The 20,543-nt window shown below is 34.5% G+C and overlaps 1 protein-coding gene across 5 annotated transcripts in view; it reads right to left on the minus strand.

The window, feature by feature from the left end:
• Positions 1–20,543, minus strand: part of RAPGEF2 (Rap guanine nucleotide exchange factor 2) — a 172,156-nt gene that overhangs the window by 21,208 nt on the left and 130,405 nt on the right. For all 5 annotated transcript variants that reach the window (XM_026675830.2, XM_026675831.2, XM_026675829.2 and 2 more), the window contains 9 exons: positions 16,340–16,476; positions 14,823–14,981; positions 13,667–13,819; positions 10,121–10,285; positions 9,159–9,266; positions 8,856–9,059; positions 8,434–8,542; positions 5,124–5,370; positions 2,387–2,544 (listed from right to left, as the gene is read on the minus strand). In XM_026675830.2, the coding sequence (XP_026531615.1) occupies positions 2,387–2,544; positions 5,124–5,370; positions 8,434–8,542; positions 8,856–9,059; positions 9,159–9,266; positions 10,121–10,285; positions 13,667–13,819; positions 14,823–14,981; positions 16,340–16,476 (1,440 nt within the window). The remainder of the gene's footprint in view (positions 1–2,386; positions 2,545–5,123; positions 5,371–8,433; positions 8,543–8,855; positions 9,060–9,158; positions 9,267–10,120; positions 10,286–13,666; positions 13,820–14,822; positions 14,982–16,339; positions 16,477–20,543) is intronic.

Genomic DNA, 20,543 nt, shown 5'->3' on the forward strand with positions numbered 1-20,543 from the left:
TACACACTACTCTGGAGTTCATACTTTCCTTAACCCAAGGTCACATGCACCTCATTGCACCCTCCCTGATCAATGCCATGCAAATCGAACACTCCCTCACACTTCCTTGACCTGCACTACACCTCCCTCTCATTCTTGTGTATCCCTTGCTCCCTTCCTTGACCCATGCTTCTTACTCACCCCTTGTATTGCCTCTTTGACATCTTATTGTGTCCTGTGCACCCCCTCATTCTCTTACCCACCTAGCAACCGCCACTTACCTGCCTGCCACCTTGAAACTTGCAACTTCCTGCAGCTTCCTCAATGACTTTTATTATGGAAAGCCAGCATAAAATTGCCTTGCGTAACCACTGTGGGATTTGATTGACCATCTCAGTGAGATTGTGAGGATTAATATCACTAAGAGATGTGGTCATGCTTTATGATAATTTAGCAACAGAAATTCCAGTTCCGGTTGCCATCATGAGTTAAGGACTACCTGTATACCTCTGAATGATATGGAATGGACACTATAATATGCAAGGTTTCAAATCTATAATGTCTACCAAGAACTGCATTATGTCACAGTAAATTCAAGTAAAGGAAATGGAACGTCTAATTAGTATCTTGCATTAAATTATATTTAAAGATCTTAAGTGAATGCCTTATACAATGAAATAATCAGATTTAAAATACAAATCTGGATTATTACCCAAACCCATTAAAATGTAATTTGAATTTTCAATGTACAATCCAATTACTCTGGAACTACAAGTTTAAAATATTCATGTAACTAAACACTCTTGCCTAAGCAGCACTACAAACTTCTTAACCATAATAGACAACAATTCTATCTTTTTTTTTCTATTTTAGGATCCTGAAGTACTAATACCTGGATGTTCCTCCATCTTAGTCTTTATGCAGTCAATACTAACACCAACTAATTTAAACTGTGAACATGCTATTAAAATACAAATGGCAGCTTGAGATTAAAATACAACTTCCTTCAAAATTCCTAAGGGAACAATATATATTGACATTAAATAGACTATAGAATATTAAGAAATAGTTTTCAAAAAAGCACATAGCATTTGTTGAGGAAGTATATAATAGTTTATAATCATTATCAGCTATTCTACAAGATAGTTATTTCACTTCTCTTTATAAACTAAAATTTCTTTGTATTTTATTTACTAACTTCAAGCAATACATTTCTCTTCTTCAGAGAACGTCTATTTTTCCACTGTCCTTTCTTTCTCTTTACCGTTCTCTTAACTGAATTCTATATGCCATGGAGAACAGTTAAACAATCTGGGAATTTTTAGTTTACTGAAAATATGGCTGGGAAAAAATATCACAGTATATTTATGCATAAATATAGCATAAATATAATCTTGAAATATCTAAAGAGTTGTCACACAACTTCTCTACTGCTCCAGAGCAGTGGTTGCCAACTGGTGGGCCGCAGCCCACTGGTGGGCCGCAAGGAAATTTTGGTGGTCTGCAGAGAAATGTCACCCCAAAGCACCCCCCGCAATTAATCCAGGCTGCGAGGAACAAAAGGCTGCTCTGCCCCACATGGCCCACAGGGACACAAGACTTGTGTCGCTTGCATTAGGAACAACACGAGGTAGTGAGGGGAGCGGGGAAAGAGCAGAGGGGGAAACTTGCCTGGCCACCGGGTTGCTTCTTCCGCTTCTTTCTTCTTCTGCTTTTGGCTGCACACAAGGAAAGCAGCAGAAGTCTTTCTTTCTCTCCCCCAAACTCCACCAGAAATGAGTTTTTGGGATCCTGCAAGGCATCCTGCTCCAAGAGGCTGCACTGGCAAAGACTCATTTCTGGCAGAGTATGGGGGGAGATAAAGAAAGACTTCTGCTGCTTTTCTTGTACGCAGCCTGAGAACAGAGCTCAAAGCAGGCTAGGAATGGAGCTGCTTTGGAGGGGGTGGGAGTGTGTGAGGGAGAGAGAGAAAGAGAAAGAAAATCCCCAGCCCTCAAAGTTAGATCGAAGATCTCTCTCTCTCTCTCTCTCCCCCCCCTATATATATCGTATATTTAACATTGTATTTGTTTCATTTCATAGGTTCAGCTGTCTTTATTTTTGTTAAATGTTATTTTGTCCAATATGTATATGCCGGCCTCATTTCCTGTGAATGTGATAACTGATCTCTAATGGTTTCTAAAATAAGACCATGACTAGAACATTCTCTCTATGAGCAACCTAATTGGGACATATTTACTATGTTACTGAATTTGTGTACTAAATAGTCTTACCCATTTCTAAATATTTTACTGTGACATGAAGCAAACACAACTGAACTTAAGGCGCACATGTTTCATGTCAGTTTCTATATTCATCAACAAAATAAAAGGTTGATTCTAGATGACAATCAAAATTTGATACTCACCCGGGGTTGTATTGAAATCTAAGATTCGATGATGTGATTGCAATAAATCAGGATTACTTGATGACAGTGTTCCACTGACAGGTAGAGCAGGTGGAATGTGCTTGGTCTGCCTTAAACCTACAATGCTATCATCCTGAGATTGACCAATTCCAATATCACTACAGCAACAAGACAGAAACATAGTTACTGTGCTTACACAGTTAGTCCTGTATATAATGTAACACATCCTTTCTCATTACTCTTGAAAGTTATGAGCTTTCTTGCTGCTCGAAACTCATTGACACATAAAACTCATAAATTTAAGCATAACTTTGAAAAACCAACCATAATAATAAACTAAAATATATTCACAAATCTGATAACAGATGAAATGGCATTAATATATCTAGACACGGATAAAACTGAGAAGCTCAAGTTTGCTGTAGTACCTATGGAAAGAACAGAAATGTGTCCATGGATGGAATAGCATTTTAAAACTACAGGAGAATAAAGACTGGTATACTTAATAATTAGCTTCAGTTCCCAAATTATTCATGAGTACATAAAAACAAGTTTCCTGCATCTTTACAGTGTAACAGTTATTTAATCAGACTCTAATTATCAGAATAGTCAAATAATATTTCACTGAGCTTCATTTAATTTTGAGAATAAAAGAAAAAAGAAAAAGGCCGCTGCTACAAAAATGGTTTTTAAAAAGTAATTTAAGTTTCTGATATATTTGAATACATATTATTGCACTAAATAGATATTTAATTTCGAATAAACAATTTTAATTCATGATGGTTATACTACTAATTCTATTTTAGGTAAACATGAATACCTAAATGCTTGAATTGAGAGATGCTAAGAATTTGTTATAACACGGGTGGCTATACAAATATTTAAAATAAATAAATCAATACATAAAATAAATCAAACTAATTTGGTTGTTTAACTGTGCAACATTATGATAGCCTCAGAAAGAGTGCTTCATGGCTTGTAAAGCATTTCCAGCTGTTATATAACATTATACTGGCCCTCCCACAGTCACATGACCATATTTCAGGTACTTGGCAATTGCCTCATATTTATGACCAGGTGAAGTGTTCCGCAGCTGCAATTTGCAATGTTCCTTGCTCATTCCTGGAGTATCTACGGGTACCTACAATGGTTCATGCTGGAGGCTTTCAGGCTGTGGAAGTTGTTCTTTAAAATATAACTAAACCATATAGAAACCGAATCCTGATCAAGATGCAAAGCCCTAGTGAAAAAAAATGGCTCTGTGTGAGTCACATTTTTTTATCCCCTGAATTCTCTCATGGAATCCCACCAAGTTCTCATGGAAAGTAAGGGTTCTGTTGATTGGTTTTAAAAATCCTGCTTTATATTCAAACTTGGGAGTGCCCAGGCAAATTACTATAACTTGTAACATCTTGAAATACATCCTCCGCATTGGAAAATGAAATGGAATCTGCTATGTCACAGATTTAGGATTGGAAATATATATTATATTACATTTAGTAATATGGGCTAGCTCAGGGGTGCCAAACTCAAGGCCCATAGGCCAGATCCAGCCCGTAGGATGCTTAGATCTGGCCCATCGGGGCACTCAGGAAACAGCAAAGAACCAACCCGAGGTGCTCCTGCAGGAGACCATTGTGGCCAAAAACGGGCCCTGGGGGCCCCGCGCACAGTCCTCAAGGGCTCTGTTTTTCTAGCCCGCTAGCAGAGAGCTAGAAAAACAAACTCAAAACAAAACAAAAGGAGAAATGTTTTCCCTTTTGCATTTAAGCAAGAAGGGACAGGAAAGGAAAAAAGGAAAGAAGAAAGACAAAGAAAAAGAAAGTAAGTTGGAAAGAGAGCAAGGAAGGAAAAATAAGGAAAGAGGGGAAGGAAGAAGAAAGGAGAATGAAGAGGGAAGGGGAAAAAAGGGAGGGAGGGAGGGAGGGAGGGAGGGAGGGAGGGAGGGAGGGAGGGAGGAAGGAAGGAAGGAAGGAAGGAAGGAAGGAAGGAAGGAAGGAAGGAAGGAAGGAAGGAAGGAAGGAAGGAAGGAAAATGAGAGTGAGGGAGAGTCCAAGGGGAATCCTGCCACAAGTGGCCCTGACACGAGTGACATCAAGCTGGCCAGGCCTACTATGGCCACACCAACCTTGGCCCCACAACCCTGATGCGGCCCTCAATGAAAATGAGTTTGACACGCTTGGGCTAGCAATACTAGCTGAGTGGGAAAAATTGTCTTCTCATCCTTAATAATTTCTTGCAAAATCCTATCAAAATGCAAGAAGAAAAGATGAAGCTTAATTTCTTTTTAAAACAAAAAACATGACTAACAAACCAGTTCTGGAACCATTGGGTTGGGTTTAATTATTAACACAAAGCACAGATCAAGATGCACTCTCTGTGTATTTGCTTTGAGATTTCTTATCATTTATTCAACTGTCAAAACAATCTTAGAATCTTTCTCTAACCAACAAAATTTTATTTCATTTACCTGTATTCTTCTATGCCAGGATCTATATTCAAGCAAACAGAACTATCAATTATGCCTACTTTTATTCTAACACTTAGAAAAATAGAAATAATATTTCATTTGGTTTTCCATAAGCATATTTTGAAATTCTTCCCTTTCATCCCTGGTTTATTCTTCTATGCTCTTTGTTTATGATCATTTGTCAATGCTAAAAAATGCATGGGTAACATATCTAAGCTAATGCAGTATAGCATGAAAGCATATTGTCCTTCTACATTTCACACTCACTTGTATGGTTTCTGAGGCAGGATACTGATGCGGGTTTTGTCCAGTATTTTCTTTAACTTGTTTCTTCCTCCAACAGTGTTGGCTTTGCTTTTCTTTGTTACTTTTTCCAAGCCCATCACCTGTTCCACATCAACTGCAAGATCTGGGATGGAGTAACGGCTTGCTTTTTTAATATCACCAATTTTAGGAAGATGAGGAGCACCATTTCTTTTGTCCTCAGACAATCTTGCCAGAAGTTCTTTAAAAACTGCATAGAAAGAAAAAGAAAGCATGTAGAAAAATAGTCCTCCTCCATGTATACTTTGCAAGTTCCAGTAAATAGAAAATTCCACCAATCCCTTTTACAGGCAGAACTGAGTCTTCAAGATATACATATATTCCTCAATGTACAATCAGGATTGGAACAGAAGGTCCATTTCTAAGCAATGCATTCATTAAATGATTTGCATTTGATTTTACGTTGTATGCCATGTTGCTAAGCAAATCACTGCTGGAGTTAAGTGAATCATGCGATCATTTATGAATCCATTGACTTTGCTGCCAAAACCCCACTGAGAAGGTCTGTGATGGAATGTAGTCTGGATTCCCAGGAGGGAAAAAATGCAATCCAAAGGATCAAAAGACAGTGAAGTTTAGATAGTTTGTGTGAGAGAAAGAGTTAAGACAGCTTGGTCCCAGTAGTTTTCAGATTATGTTTAATGTTGCAAATAGTATGTTTTAGTTTGACAAGCTTTTTGTCTATAAATCAGAAATAATAAAGGAAACTGCTTAGAAGAACTTCAATCTGTCTTTCTTGGTTTTTGAAGCCTAACATTTTGATTGCTCTCCTTGATCTCTCAGCAGCTTTCAAATACCATCAACCATGGTATCATTTGGGGCCAACTTAAAGAGATGAGTGTGGGCCGCACAGTTTTGTGCTGGTTCACTTCCTTCCTTCAAGGCGGTGTTAATAGGGAGTGAGAGATCCAGCTCATGGCCCCTCCTTTGTGGGGTGCTGCAGGGCTCAATGTTCACTCCTTTTTAATATCTACATGAAACTGCTGGGTGAGAACATCTGACACCGTGGGAGGACATATCATCAGTATGCTGATGATACACACCTTTACCTTTCCATCCCAGTAAGCCAAGTGATGCTGTGTCTGCCCTTTTTCAGTACACGGAGGCTGTAGAGGTCTGGATAGGGGACAACAGGCTTCAGCTGAACCCTGGCAAGATAGAGTGGCTGTGGGTACAAGAGACCTCAGGATTCAACTGTTTATCAACTTTAATTCTGGATAGGTTTGCACTACCATAGATAGATCTAGCACACAATCTGGGGTTCTCCTGGACTTGGTGTCTCCTACTCTAAGAAGAGGTGGCAGTTGTGGCTATGAGAGCCTTTGTACAACTTTTGTCATACACACCACTTGTACCCTTACCTAGATTGTGAGGTCCTGCTCATGCCATCTCTTCGTTGGATGTCATCTCTTTGTTGGATGTCATCTCTTCGTTGGATTACTATAATGTGCTCTACTTGGAGCTAGCCTTGGAAAGAATTCAGAAGCTACAGCTGGTGTAGAATGCAATGATGTGCACACTTTGGGGGATCTTTTGTCAACAGAATACTGCTGCGTAACTTCGGTGTCCTCTTAGACTCATGGCTCCTGCTAAAGAGCAGGTGGAAGCTGTGGCTAAGAGGTCCTTTGGGCAACTCTGCATTGTGTGCCAATTATGACCGGGCAGCTCTCCATTTTGTCACTCATGACCTCGTCACCTTCCGATTGGACTACTGCAATGTGCTCTATATGGGGCTACCCTTCAAAAGTGTATGGAAGCTGGTGTGGCGAGATCTAGGAAGGCAACCTTCTCTGCTGCTGTCCCTGCATTATACAATATCCTTTCCCCAAAGCTAAGGCAGCCCCCACTTTCTTGCTTGCCGTAAAGAGGTCAAAACTGGCTATACGATCTTGCATGGGAGGCAAAAAGGTCCATGGTATTGTGGGGCTGGCTGATGCCATGAGAGCCTTATTAACCAGTGTTAAATTACCATCTTTGAATTATTTTTATTTCTTTGAAATGTTATAATCTTTTAATTGTTAAATTTTTAACCCTAAATTAATCTCAATATTTTATTGTTAATTTTACATGCTGTTTCATATATTGATTATACTGTATATTGCCTAGAGCCCCTCCTTGAAACATGAAATGTAAATAAACAAACAAGTGGTCTTTTTGCTGACTTTAATGTGATACGCAATGGCAATAAATAATTTATCGTTATTGGACATTTCCAATTGGTTTTCATGCACTGCTCAAGCCCCTAATTTTTCTGATGGGCTCAAGATTGACTCAGTCTTCCATCCTTCTGAGGTCAGTAAAACGAGGACCCAGATTATTGGGGGCAATATGATATTGTAAACTTCCCATAGGGTCTTGTAAAGCAATATGGGATGGTATATAAGTTTCACTGTTCTTCTTATTGATATGAAAAATGGGGATTTTGTACTGTTTTTTGTTAATACTTGTGTTGCAAAGCGTATCATCTCAGCCAGGTTGTTTATTAATTTGATCCATTCTAAAATCTGCTTGGTTTTATATCCAAACAAATATTGTTAATGCTTGCTGGTGTATGCAGTTTTTAATAGCATTTATTTACATATTAATTTATTTATTGTGGATTAGTTTATTTTATTCTTTAATCATCATGGTCATTTTATTGAAACCAGTGGTGTTTTAAGTCATGTTATTAATGAGATAGAATCATATAGTAGTTGATGGTATATAGGCCAATTAATTAGATAAATATTGTATCACACTTTTAACATACTTTACTTGAATAAAAATAACAACCTTGTCATTAATTCATATATTAATGTTGAGACTCTACAAAAAGTGCAGAGAAGAGCAACCAGGATAATTAGGGGACTGGAGACTAAAACATATGAAGAACGGTTACAGGAACTGAACATGGCTAGACTAGTGAAGAAAAGGACCAGAGGAGACAGGATAGCAGTGTTCCAATATTTGAGGGGCTGCCACAGAGAGGAAGGGGTCAAGCTATTTTCCAAAGCACCTGAAGACCATACAAGGAATAATGGATGGAAACTGAACAAGGAGAGATTTAACCTGGAAATAAGGAGAAATTTTCTGACAGTGAGAACAATCAACCAATGGAACAGCTTGCCTTCAGAAGTTGTGAGAGCTTCATCACTTAAGACTTTCAAGAAGAGATTGGACTGCCATTTGTCAGAAATGGTGTAGGGTTTCCTGCTTGGATGGGACTAGATAACCTACAAGGGCCCTTCCAACTCTATTAATCTATAATACTTACCAAATAAGTTTGTTTTCACAGTGATAGATAAATGGGTATTATTTTGAAGAATTTCCATGGCTTTTGCTAGCTGAATATTTTCAAAGTTCTGGCCATTCACCTCCAATATCTAGACAGAGAAACAAGAGAATCTCATCCTTGCAAATTAGAAAAATCAGAAGTTTAAAATATATTATAAAAACAACACTGTTTGTTTCCAATGAATTCACATTCAACTGATGTTTTTAGAATACACTTCTCTCTGTAATTCACTGTCTCATTCACAAAACTTTCCAGTGTTCCAGAAATGATAACCTTTCTGCAAATCTCCTGTGCTTTCCTACTCCTTTTCTCTCTCTTTAGTTTTCATATAAAAATGGAACAGTTAAACCTTTTCTTTTTCTGAAAGTGCCTACTGACATTTCAAATGTTAATTTGCATACCTGATCTCCACGTTTCAACCCTGCTTCAGTAGCTTTGCTACCCAAATCGACACTGTCAACAAAGATTCCAAATCCCTTTTCAGAGCCTCCTAGTAATAAGAAAGGCAAAGGAGCTTCCCGAGATGGCTTGGTTAATGTTATCATCCTTCGTTTAGCTTTAGCAGCACATGCAATATTTAACAGCCTCAGATGTCCACCCATTTTCTGTAAGCAAAAATATTAATTTAGATCCATTAATTTCAATATTATTCTCAACAGAGCACCAAAACTTTTTTCTTTCCTTGTCTAGGGCTCTATTTATACCTCTCTTTCCAAATTGTTCTCAAATTCCTCCAGAAAACGAGTCATTGCAGGGTCTCCCTCAAAATCATTGAAGTGATTGTTCACCCACAATAAAACTACCCGTGTAACCTGAAGGAAATATAAAATGGTGTTACATTTTTATATAAAAATATTACATTCAGTGAATTAATATTAATGACATTTAACTTAATAGAATGGTGTGAAATTCATCATTTAATAAGAGTACATCAATATAATAAAAAACAATCTGGAATTTTTTTTAAAAAAAATTAAAAATGTATATTTTCTGAATGATTAATTTCACCACAATTTATTTGCAAATGAGAATACACAGCCTAATAATTGAATAACACAAATAATAATAATAGTCAGCTAAGGCTAATCAGCACGTATCTCATTTAAGGACTTTTCAGTTCATATAGACTCTTCCAATGTTCAATTATTGAGAGGAGAATCAGGATTTAAGACTTTACAGCATGACATAAGGGTCAGGACAGTCTGAATCTCAGCTATAAAGCAGGATAATCAGAAATTTAAACCTACGTGATATATACAATATTTTTTAAATTATAACAAGAGATGGACAGCTTATCCAAGATTTAACATTCCATATTATTCCATATTAAGGAAACTGTTCATGTAAATGGTGATGATGAAGCAAACAAAACATTAAAATTTGGCAGGGGGGGAGAGACAGCTAACCGAAAAAGTTGAAACATGAAAATACTACTAAAAACCTAGAAAAACAGTTTACATTACTTTTTATTTGTAATGGAAAAAATTAATAGTTTTACTATGTGAAAATTGCATTGTGTTAGACATAATGAAATAAATATGTTAAATGCTATTTTGTTCCAGTGACCTGAAAAAAATATTGTCACTCCCCATCCTCCAGTCCCATATAAATTATCCAAATACATTACAGTTAAAATAAGGATATAGAAGCAAATTGTTTATGCAACCTTATCCCTGAGGCTAGGATCATTAAACCACTCCAATAACTTTTTTCCCACTTCCATTGGGCTTGAAAGGAAAGTTCTATATGTCAATAGGAAATCTTCTATGTAAGTTGGATCCACTACTGAATGCTCTTCGACTAAATGCATTGTTAATCTTTCCGGTGTTCCCTGTAAAAGTAAATATTCAAACATCAACAAATGAATGTGTTTTTCTTTGCATCTTATTTGTTTTATCAAATTTAAAACCGAATGGAATCTTTATTAGACTATATTTTAAATCAGACAATGACATATCACACACACACATACAATATATACATATATACACATATATACACACGTATTACAGATTAACATTTGTATTCATGCTATATGCAACTTTCTCTGCTACATACAAAGTTAGTAGAAGCAGTTTTAGCAAAGTTCAGTCTTACCACAAGAATTTTGTGTGTGTGTGTGTGTGTGTGTGTGTGTGTGTGTTTGTTTGTTTGTTTGTTTTATGGCATTTGGGCAGCTACATAATAATTTGCAAGGTGTTTTTGAGAATACAGATTCTAGCTTGTCTAAAATATCATGAAAATTCTTGTGGCAAAACTGAATTTTTCTAAAACTGCCCACTACTATCTTTGCATGTAGCAAAAAAGTTGCATATACTGTAGCATGAATACAAATAATGATGGTCCTCTAGTCTACATCTTCTATAACTTATTAAAGCATTACATAAAAGCTTCAGACCAAAAACAAGATGAACTATAGAACTTAATAGCAATAGCAATAGCATTTAGACTTATATACGCTTCACAGTGCTTTACAACCTTTCCCTAAACAGTTTACAGAGTCAGCCTATTGCCCCCAACAATCTGGGTCCTCATTTTACCGACCTTGGAAGGATGAAAGGCTGAGTCAACTTTGAACTGGTGGGAATTCAACTGCTGAACTGCTGGCAGCCAGCAGCCAGCAGAAGTAGCCAGCAGTTAGCAGAAGTAGCCTGCAGTACTGCATTGTAACCACTACGTCACCACGGCCCTTAATACAACATAATATTTAATTATGTTTATATACTTAAACATATAATTAAATATATTTAACCAAATTATTTAATCACTTTTATATTCAATTCATTCTGAATTAAATTGTTGATTGTGGCATATGGATGATTGCACCATGGAATGTAAGAGATGTCAGTGATAAAGAAGATCAAGAATGAAATGAAATGAAATGAAATACAAACAGGTAAGTAGTGCATTTATAGAAAGAAAGCAGAATCTAAAGTCTTTCAACAGAATGAAGTATAAAAAACGGTGCTTGATGAAGTGAAAGCATTTATGCATAAAAATACATATAAAACAATGATTACGTAACAAATGATTATAAGAAAAATATAAGATGTAGAAAGGAACAGTTAAAAAGCATGCAGTCAATGAGAAAAGAACAGTGATCACTAAAAAAGACAGAAAATGCAGAGCAATCTTTGAAAGAATTAGAAAATTGTTCTAGATGGGGATGGAGGGGGTAAGCAAGGAATCTCCTGCAGAATGAATTAAATATAAAAAAAATTAAATAATTTTAATTAAATATATTTAATTATATATTTAAATATATAAACATAATTAAATAGTAAAATTAAATATCATATTAAATATAAAAATAATTTTAGTATAAAATGATAATGGTACACTAAAAAGTAAAATATTAGGGTCCAAGAGAACAAGATGAAAAGGAAGTCATAAATACTGTAAAACATTGAAAATAAATACTGTAAAACATTCAAATTTAGACAGTGGAACTAGAGATACATTAAAATATGGATGTGGTTTGGCTATGGAGTGGCTATGCAATTTGTTTACTGTGTGTGTGTGAAGAGTGGATCTGCACTTGATAATTGGAAAAATCGTGTTACTGTTTCTCTGCCAAAGAAAAAGTAGGAAGAGTGAATGCAAAAACTGTTAGAGGATTCATTTGAAAATGTTAGAATTCTAATAGAGTTGATATAAGAATAAAAAATGGTTGATATAAGAATAATTGTGCATTTACTGATTTAGAGAAAGCATATGATAAATCAATATTGAATTATGAAATTTTTGGATGAATGTGGGATTATAAGTTATGCACTAAGAGTGGCATTTAATAGAACTAAAAATATGTACGAGAGTAAAAGAGAATGGTTCAATTGTGACTATGAGTAAGGCAAGCATGTGTGATAACCCTTTTTATAGAGAAATATGTAAGAAATCCTCATGGTTATGTTGAAGTGATGAGTTGGTTGAAGGACTTTGTGCAGATGTTGCTTAGTTTTTGGTAGAAAAACAAAATTATTTGAAATAATATTAAACAAATTGTAGGATGCAATTAAAACTACAGATCTGAACATTAATCTATCAAAGTTCACATAAGCTTAATTTTACAAGAAAAGTGAACAACTGCAGTGAAAATGTAAAAAAAACCAGATTAGACAGATACATTTTGTAGTTTTGCAGAGTATTTACAAAAGATGTATGCATCTTAGGATCTGCAAATGCTATTAGAAACTGGGGGATCTGGAATGAATGCTTCCTGAAAAATATGAAATTGGCTGCATATTAAATCTTGCTTGGCCAACTTCTTTTACAAAGTACTGAGAGTCAAAAGAAACATTAAAGTAAGGTGAATACAGTGGAAATGAGTACTTGGGAAGTGTAAGTAGTGTAATAAAAAGATAATTTCAAGAATGAATAGATGCCAAATAAGTATGGATTGAAGTGAGTGACTAGCATTCACAAGAGAATGTATGTGGATTAAACGGCAGAAAATACATGGCAGAAAAAGGAAATAGGCTGAAAAGAGGAGGGAATATCAGAATATAATAGTTGGATGACATTGAGAACATTCTCGATGGAGACTAGAGACGTTTAAAAAAAATAAAAGGTATGTAGGAATTGGTAGTGGATAGTGTAGGGATGCAATGGAAGCAAGTAAGGGTGGGAAAGAAAGGTATATAGTATCATACTGAATGGTGCTGGAATAAACAATTTTAGTTACATTTCTTTTCTTTATCTCATGCCTTAATTTTTTTTTAGTTTGATGTGATAGAATGTAGTCCAAATTCCCAACAAAAAAGGAGTGAATTCAGTCAAGAGACAATTCAGTTCAGAGAATTTGTGTGAGAGAAAGAAGGTGAAGACAGCTTCTCCCTAATAGTTCTCAGAGTATATGCTTTATGGGGGAGTTGGTATACTTCTATTTATGGGTAAAGAACAATAAAGACATCTGTGTGGTAGAGTCACAACGTATCTTTCTTGCTTTTTGGAGATTGGCATCTACCATTTCTTACTTCCTTTTTGGATTCTACATAACAGTACTTAAACCAGAAACTGGAAACTGCATATATATTTGCATATATCTAAGAATTCAGTTTTCTCTTAAAATTTTAATTTTAACTTAAAAATTACAAATACTTAAACCATTGAAAATAAGGCATTATTTGTGTATTATAACATTAATATACAAATACTCCCTTAAACAGCATTCATTTTTTCAATTACATACATGATGATGTAAATATATATATACCTTAATAACAATGTGACCTTTTCTTGTTCCAGTGCGATCCAATTCCCTATGCTCTTTTACCATAACAATCTCTCCTTCCTCTTCTACCTTTTGCATGTTCTTTTCTACTTGGTTCAGTATGCGACAGTAATCTTGTTGGGCTATACATACAAACTGGAAACAGAGGTTTACAATAGTGCATTAATTATTTTGAATTTTATCCACATATCAAAAATATTTAAAACTGTAAAGCCACAGTGTTATACTTAATTCCCTAATATAAAGTAGTAAGTAAGAATTCAGACATTATAGAAAAATAAAAATAAATAACATTCATCACAAATCTTTGTATCTTTATTCAGAATTAAGGTTTATGACTTCTGTGTGCTTATTCCACAATAACTACACTTATAAACTTAGTAGAATTAATGTTTTTCTACGTATTTATGTTATTTTTAATACTCTGTAGTCAAACCAAAATATTTCTAGAACTTCTATTTGATTTTAGAATAGTAAATTACTATGGTACTAGAAATAATTTATGTATTATTTTTATTATTATTATTTTTATTAGGTCATCTTTTTTATAAGATGAATACACAGCTATGCCAAAAAGTGATTACTGTTACCTCAAGTAGGAAACTGGACTAGGCTTCTTGTTTATGAAAGTGCATTAATAATTAATTCAATTTGAATAAACAACTATCACAACAATTTTATATCACCTTTCCCCTCCTTTTCTCAAATAAACCAATTTCAATGCAAATATGGCGTCTTCCAGATATGTGGACTTTTCACCTGTGCTAGATGGGGAATTAGTCATGCAGAAGGAAGTTCCTTAGTTAGGGAAATGTTAAAGAGAATGCAGTGCAATTCTGGGAAAAAATATATATATTCTTTTTTATATATTTATATAAAACTATACAGTTTTATATATTCACAAAGAACATACTGATATGTGGAGGAAGTAAGGTTCAGACAACTAGGCAGTCTGCAATTTGCATATACAGAAGATTATTCAAGAGACATAGGCTGAAACTGATAATTGAAAACAAAGGACAAAATTCGATTTCTGGTTGCTGTGGGGTGAAACACAAAAGGCACAGAATTTTAATAATGTCCAATCATAGGAAATTTGTAAACTCTTCTAATGGTTCACTCAGATTTCAAATTGTACCTGGCAGTCATCCACTTTGGTTCTCATGATTCCTTTCATATATTCTTTGTCCATAGTAGGAGAAACACCGAAACTGTTTCCCATGCATAATATTTCTGTTCTTCCATCTGGATATGTTACTTCTACAGAACCATTCAAAATAACAGACCAGGAATCAAGCTAAAAACAAAGTACATTATTTCAGATAAGAAAGATAAAACTACGTTTTCAGTTTTCTTCTAATAAATGCTTGTAAATAGGGAAGAAACAAAGATGTGACCATGCAAATTTTTAGGTGAAGATGGGTGTGCTTTAAGTCCAAATGAATACATAACAATTTACACATTCAGTCAACAAAAAATAAAGATATCACACTTGATATTCTGGTCTCATTTCTGAGCTATTTCCCAGGTAAATAAAGTAATAGGTAGTCTCCAATATATGGACATTATTTAGCAGCTGTTACGAAAGTTACAGCAGCAATGAATTATAATTATAACCACTCCTCAGAGTTCTGGCCGTCCCAGCACCCCATGATCTCAACCTGGATGCTGGGCAACTGATGCACATTTAGCACTCTGTGATGACATGATTGCCTTTTGCAATTTTCTCTGCTGGTTTCCCCAGAAATCAATGGGGAAGCTGGCAAGGAATGTTCCAAGTCACTGGGTTCAGTCTCCCCCACATCTCTGTACCCTACCTTAGCCCCTCTGCACTTGCAACATACTAGCCACTCACACCCCTATAGCACTTGCCCGACCCATGACTCGCCTCTCATCTACTCTTTTGCATCCTCATGCACTTCCCTGACCTGTGCTGCCACCCTGATCATACCTTCACCCATCCTTCCTGACCCATGCTTCTTACCCATACAGCCCTTCACATTTTTACACCCTCTCCCTGACCCATGTTGTATCACTTGCACATGCCCTTGCATCCACCCCAACCCATTCCACATCTCTCGTGCATCCCCTCACACTTTCCCCTACACTATCATACTCCCCACCTGACTGTTTCCCTATGCACCCCCCTTGCTCCTTGCCCCAGCCTGCCTGCCAGCCAGCCTGGGACATGCAACTTCCAGCTGGCTTCCCCGCTGATTTTGGCTGTGGGAAGCCAGCAGAAACCTAATGATCATGGCATTCTTTTAACAATGGGATCCAGAACTGTAGGAATTGCTGTCCCTAAGTGATGCACTTGTGCTTTACAACCACACTGCTTACCTACAGCTAGATTTGCTTCTGCTATAATCTACACAAATCAAGAATTGGATAGAGAATCCTAGTATTTTAATCACATACTCTTTCAAATTACCTGTCAGTTTATATATATTCGGAAATGTATATATATTTGAATAAAGAAATTCAGTTTCATAATACATACAAAACTGTGTATCGATCATTTTAAAGTCAATACTGTAACCAAATGCATGTATTTTACATTCAGCAATTTATCTATGATTTTATTAATGTCTTTATTATATGAAATAAAATGAAATAAATTTAATGTTTCTTTGATAAGAAGCTACAAATACTTACTTCTTCTCCATCATTTAGAACAATGGTTCCTGCCCTTTCTACAACTGCAAATACCATCACAGCACAGAGTTCTCTTCTCACTGACATAGTCATGTTAGCAAAAGCAGGTAACTGATGCATGAATTCCAAGAGTTGTTCTAGAGAAGAAAATATAGCAGAGTTATATGTGTACATGCAACATAATCTTAGTAAGGAGAATTAAAAATATTCCATCTATTGTATTATATATACCATGTCATCTCCAAATAGTTTACAATTGCCACAAACTGTTTAAACTAATATTAAAAAATAAAAAATAAACCATTTCACAACTTTTTAAAAATAAACAAATCATGTTCAGAAAAAAACAAATTTCATGAATCATACCTGGAAATTTTCTAGGTGTATATATCTTTCTAGCATATTGGGCATATATTAGATTGACGGGGCCCAGTTACTGACAGAATTAGTTCAATGACATTCAGATCAGTTTTATCTTAACAGAATGTTATACTTGCTGAAAAAAAAGTATATTGTTCCTTATGTAAGATTATGATATTGCTTTTTACTTAGAATGCTGAGCGTGGTTTATAGCAAGCAAGCAAATATGTTTCCACCCACCCCCAAAGCATTTAATGCTTTAGAAGACTAATAAATGTTATTTGATTATGCTTATGTTTTTATATTACCTATCATTACAATCTTCTGATAATTCTGATTCATAGAACAGACATGGAAAAATATCTTCCCCTAGATATTTCTCATGTTATTAAAATATATTTTATTTTAATAATAAAATTACCTAGAGAATTCATGAGCCATTGTGTTATGGGCTATCAGATTTCTTATCACCTTCCTGAATACCTTCAACAATGGCAGAGGCTTTAATGTACTGGAAAAATCTTAAAAATGCAGAGAGATATCTGTCTTGAAAGTAGCCCGTGTTGAAATGTATAGTACAGTCAAACACCAGCAGCTGACCACAGGAAATATTTTATGACATTTATTATTATTATGTCATAAAATGCTTTATAAAATTTGCCAAATTTCAATTCCAGACAAGCAATGGGTCCTGGATTTTGACACATTCTGTAAGTTAGCCCATTTGAGGTATTTTGTGTGAAAAAGTTTTGTCCTATAGTGCACCATTTCACCCAGCTAAAGGTTACAAGAATCTTAATAGTATAGATAATAAATGCTATGCTACTAGTAGTATAATCAATACTATAGATAGTAAATGTTGCCCGATTCCCCTGCTTTAAGAAAATTGTAGATTAACAATAAAAGAAATGAAATAAAAACAAATTAGGGGGGGGGAATTGAGTTCGCAAACAAACCAAGGGAGTGGTTGGCATATAAATTACAAAAAAATGAAAAAAATGAATTGAAACTACAAGAGGCAGATATTGTATTAATGGATAACACAGTCACACAAAAAGTATTTCATCAATATTTTCCCAACTTAAGGAACTGACATATCTCTGTGAAAAAAATAGATAAAATTCAAAGAAAATTTGGGAAGGATTACAGAAGAACAAAGGGATTATGAATGGACCTACAATAATAAGGGAAGTTTCTGAAGCTATAAAAAAGATTAAACCAGGAACAGTGCCTGGACTAGATGAATTATCAGGTTCTTATTATAATTATTTTAAGGATGAACTTTTTATAGCCTTTATAAAACGTGACAAACTCTATCTGATAGGAAGGAAAGATGCAGAAATTTGGAAAGAGGCCAAAATACTACTAACACCTAAAGAGGGACAAATGTTGACTTTAACAACAAACCATAGGCCAGCATCATTATTGAATAATGACAAGTTATTCACAAGAATTTTAGCTGGCAAACTGAAAATAATTTTGCAAAAAATTTGTTCATACAGCTCAATGTGGATGTTTACAGAAAAAAAACAGTTAAAACACAACATTAAAATAGTATGGAATATTTGAATCATCATAATGAAAAACAAACTGCACTCACAGATTCAGAAAAAAGCCTTGGACAGTGTGAACTGGGCTTTCCTATACAAGCTTTTAAAATATTTATTTTTGGAAAGAACTTTAAAAATGGATAAGATTGATTTATACTTCACAGAAAGCACAAATAATTATTAATGGAGCTCTAATAAAACATATGCAATTACAAAAGAAACAAGACAGCCATCATTTCATCTCTTTATTTAGTTCTTGAAATACTGGACAAAGACATAAGGCAAGATGAGAGGATTGTGAGAGCAAAGATTACAAAAGAAACTTGTAAATTAAAGACTGACTTGGTCTTGATTTGGGAAGATCGTTAAAGGGAATTGAAACATTAATGGGGAAATTAAAAGAATTTGGTGTATTAGCAAATTTCAAGATAACCAAATAGAAGTAAATATTAAAAAATTCAGATCAAGAAAAACTGGCAAATAAAACAGGTTTTAAGATTGAAAAGAATATAACATATTTGATTATCACTATGGCAAATATAAACTGTATGTTACTTCAAAATAACTATGTTAAGACATGAAATGAAGCTAAAAACATTTTAGATTGGAGATGGGAAAAACTACAACTGTCATTGCTAAGGAAAATTTCTGTGATAAAAATGAGTATCTTGCCTAATGATTGTGTTTTAGACAAAACCTGCCTTGACAACTGATGCATGGTTTAAAAAGTGACAGAAGAATATATTTCAATATATTTGGTCAAAAAAATGAGTTAAATATAAGATGTTACAAATTGCAAAGGAAAAAAGGAAAGCTTGGGTCTGCATGATTTGAAACTGTATTTTGTAGCTTACTGTTTGGTTTGAAACAGAGTGAGTGCTGCTTAGAAATAGAATGTCTTGCAGTTATAAGGACACAATCAGAGATCTGAGTGGTATAGATGTTTGTGGCACGACAAAGGCAATGTTAATGTGCATTTTAAAAATAATTTTGTTAGCGGTGCATACTGAGAATATGGAATAGATACAAATGCAGGTGTGCCTGAAAGCACCCTTATGACTTTCAGAATAAGAATCATTTTATAGACAAGTTAACAAGCAAATACAAATGGCTATCTTCTCAAACAAATACTAGAATTTTGTCAATAGGAAAGTAAAATAAAATCAGGAGAACTGTTGGCAAGTTGACATAGTTCTCAATTTTTTTTACTTACAATTATTAGAAATATTTAAAGTAGATAAAAGGATTTATGGTCTTGAACACTGTAAGACTGAATATGAAAAAGAATTATGCACAAATGATAAACGTGTAATTGTTAAAATGTACATTTTTTATTGACATTTGAAAAGAAAAACAGGTGAAATAATGTATGATAAAGTATGCTTAAAATTTTGGTAGGACAATATACAGGTGAATCAATATACTGTACAGGTGCGACAATGGAAAAATATGTGATTTAAAAGATTTAAATTTACACTATGCTATAATCTTAAAGAGAATTTTTATAAAATGATGTACTGTTGGTATATTGTATGTCACTAGAGAAATTGTCTAGAACAGAGGTCTCCAACCTTGGCAACTTTAAGCCTGGAGGACTTCAATTCCCAGAATTCTCCAGCCAGCTTTGCCTAGATTGGAGACTCCTGGTCAAGAATGTACAAAGTCACCCCAAGGTTAGAAATGTGAACGATAAGGATATTTTATTATGTTTGGTAGATATGTAAAAAAGCAAGAAAATTTTGGATTCAAACAGATTTGCTGATTCAGATTATATTAAACATTAATATACAATTAAGACCGTAGGCTTTTTTCTTTTGAAATTGATGTGAAAAGAGTCATGAAATTTTGTTTTTAAATATCATAACTGCAGCTAGATTGTTGTAGTGCATAAAGATAGAAAGTTTCAATATGACTCACAACGGAGGAATGGTGGGTGAAGGTAGAACTTCCCAAGATAGGTAAATTGACTTCTTTATGAGAGAAAATAATTTTATTGCTCACTGGAAACCTCTTATAATTTTTTTTTTTGCATAAAAAAGAAATAATGAACATGATTTATGGTTTTGATTATTACACACAATACATTATAGAAATAAGACCATCATGTTACAACTATAGACAAAGAAATACATTTATAATTGTACTTATAATTTCTGTGAAGAGATTGGAAGCCACTTCTATATATCTTTTTTCATTATTTTCTATTTTTTTTTTACTTTTATGTTTCTTGCACATTAAGCTTTCTTGTTGATTTCTTCTTTTACTTATTTTTTTTTACTTTATATTAGTTTGCA

Source organism: Notechis scutatus, chromosome 4 (genome assembly GCF_049901735.1).
Source record: "Notechis scutatus isolate UNSWTSFEM ecotype Mainland chromosome 4, rNotScu1.2, whole genome shotgun sequence".
Lineage (NCBI taxonomy): Eukaryota > Metazoa > Chordata > Lepidosauria > Squamata > Elapidae > Notechis > Notechis scutatus.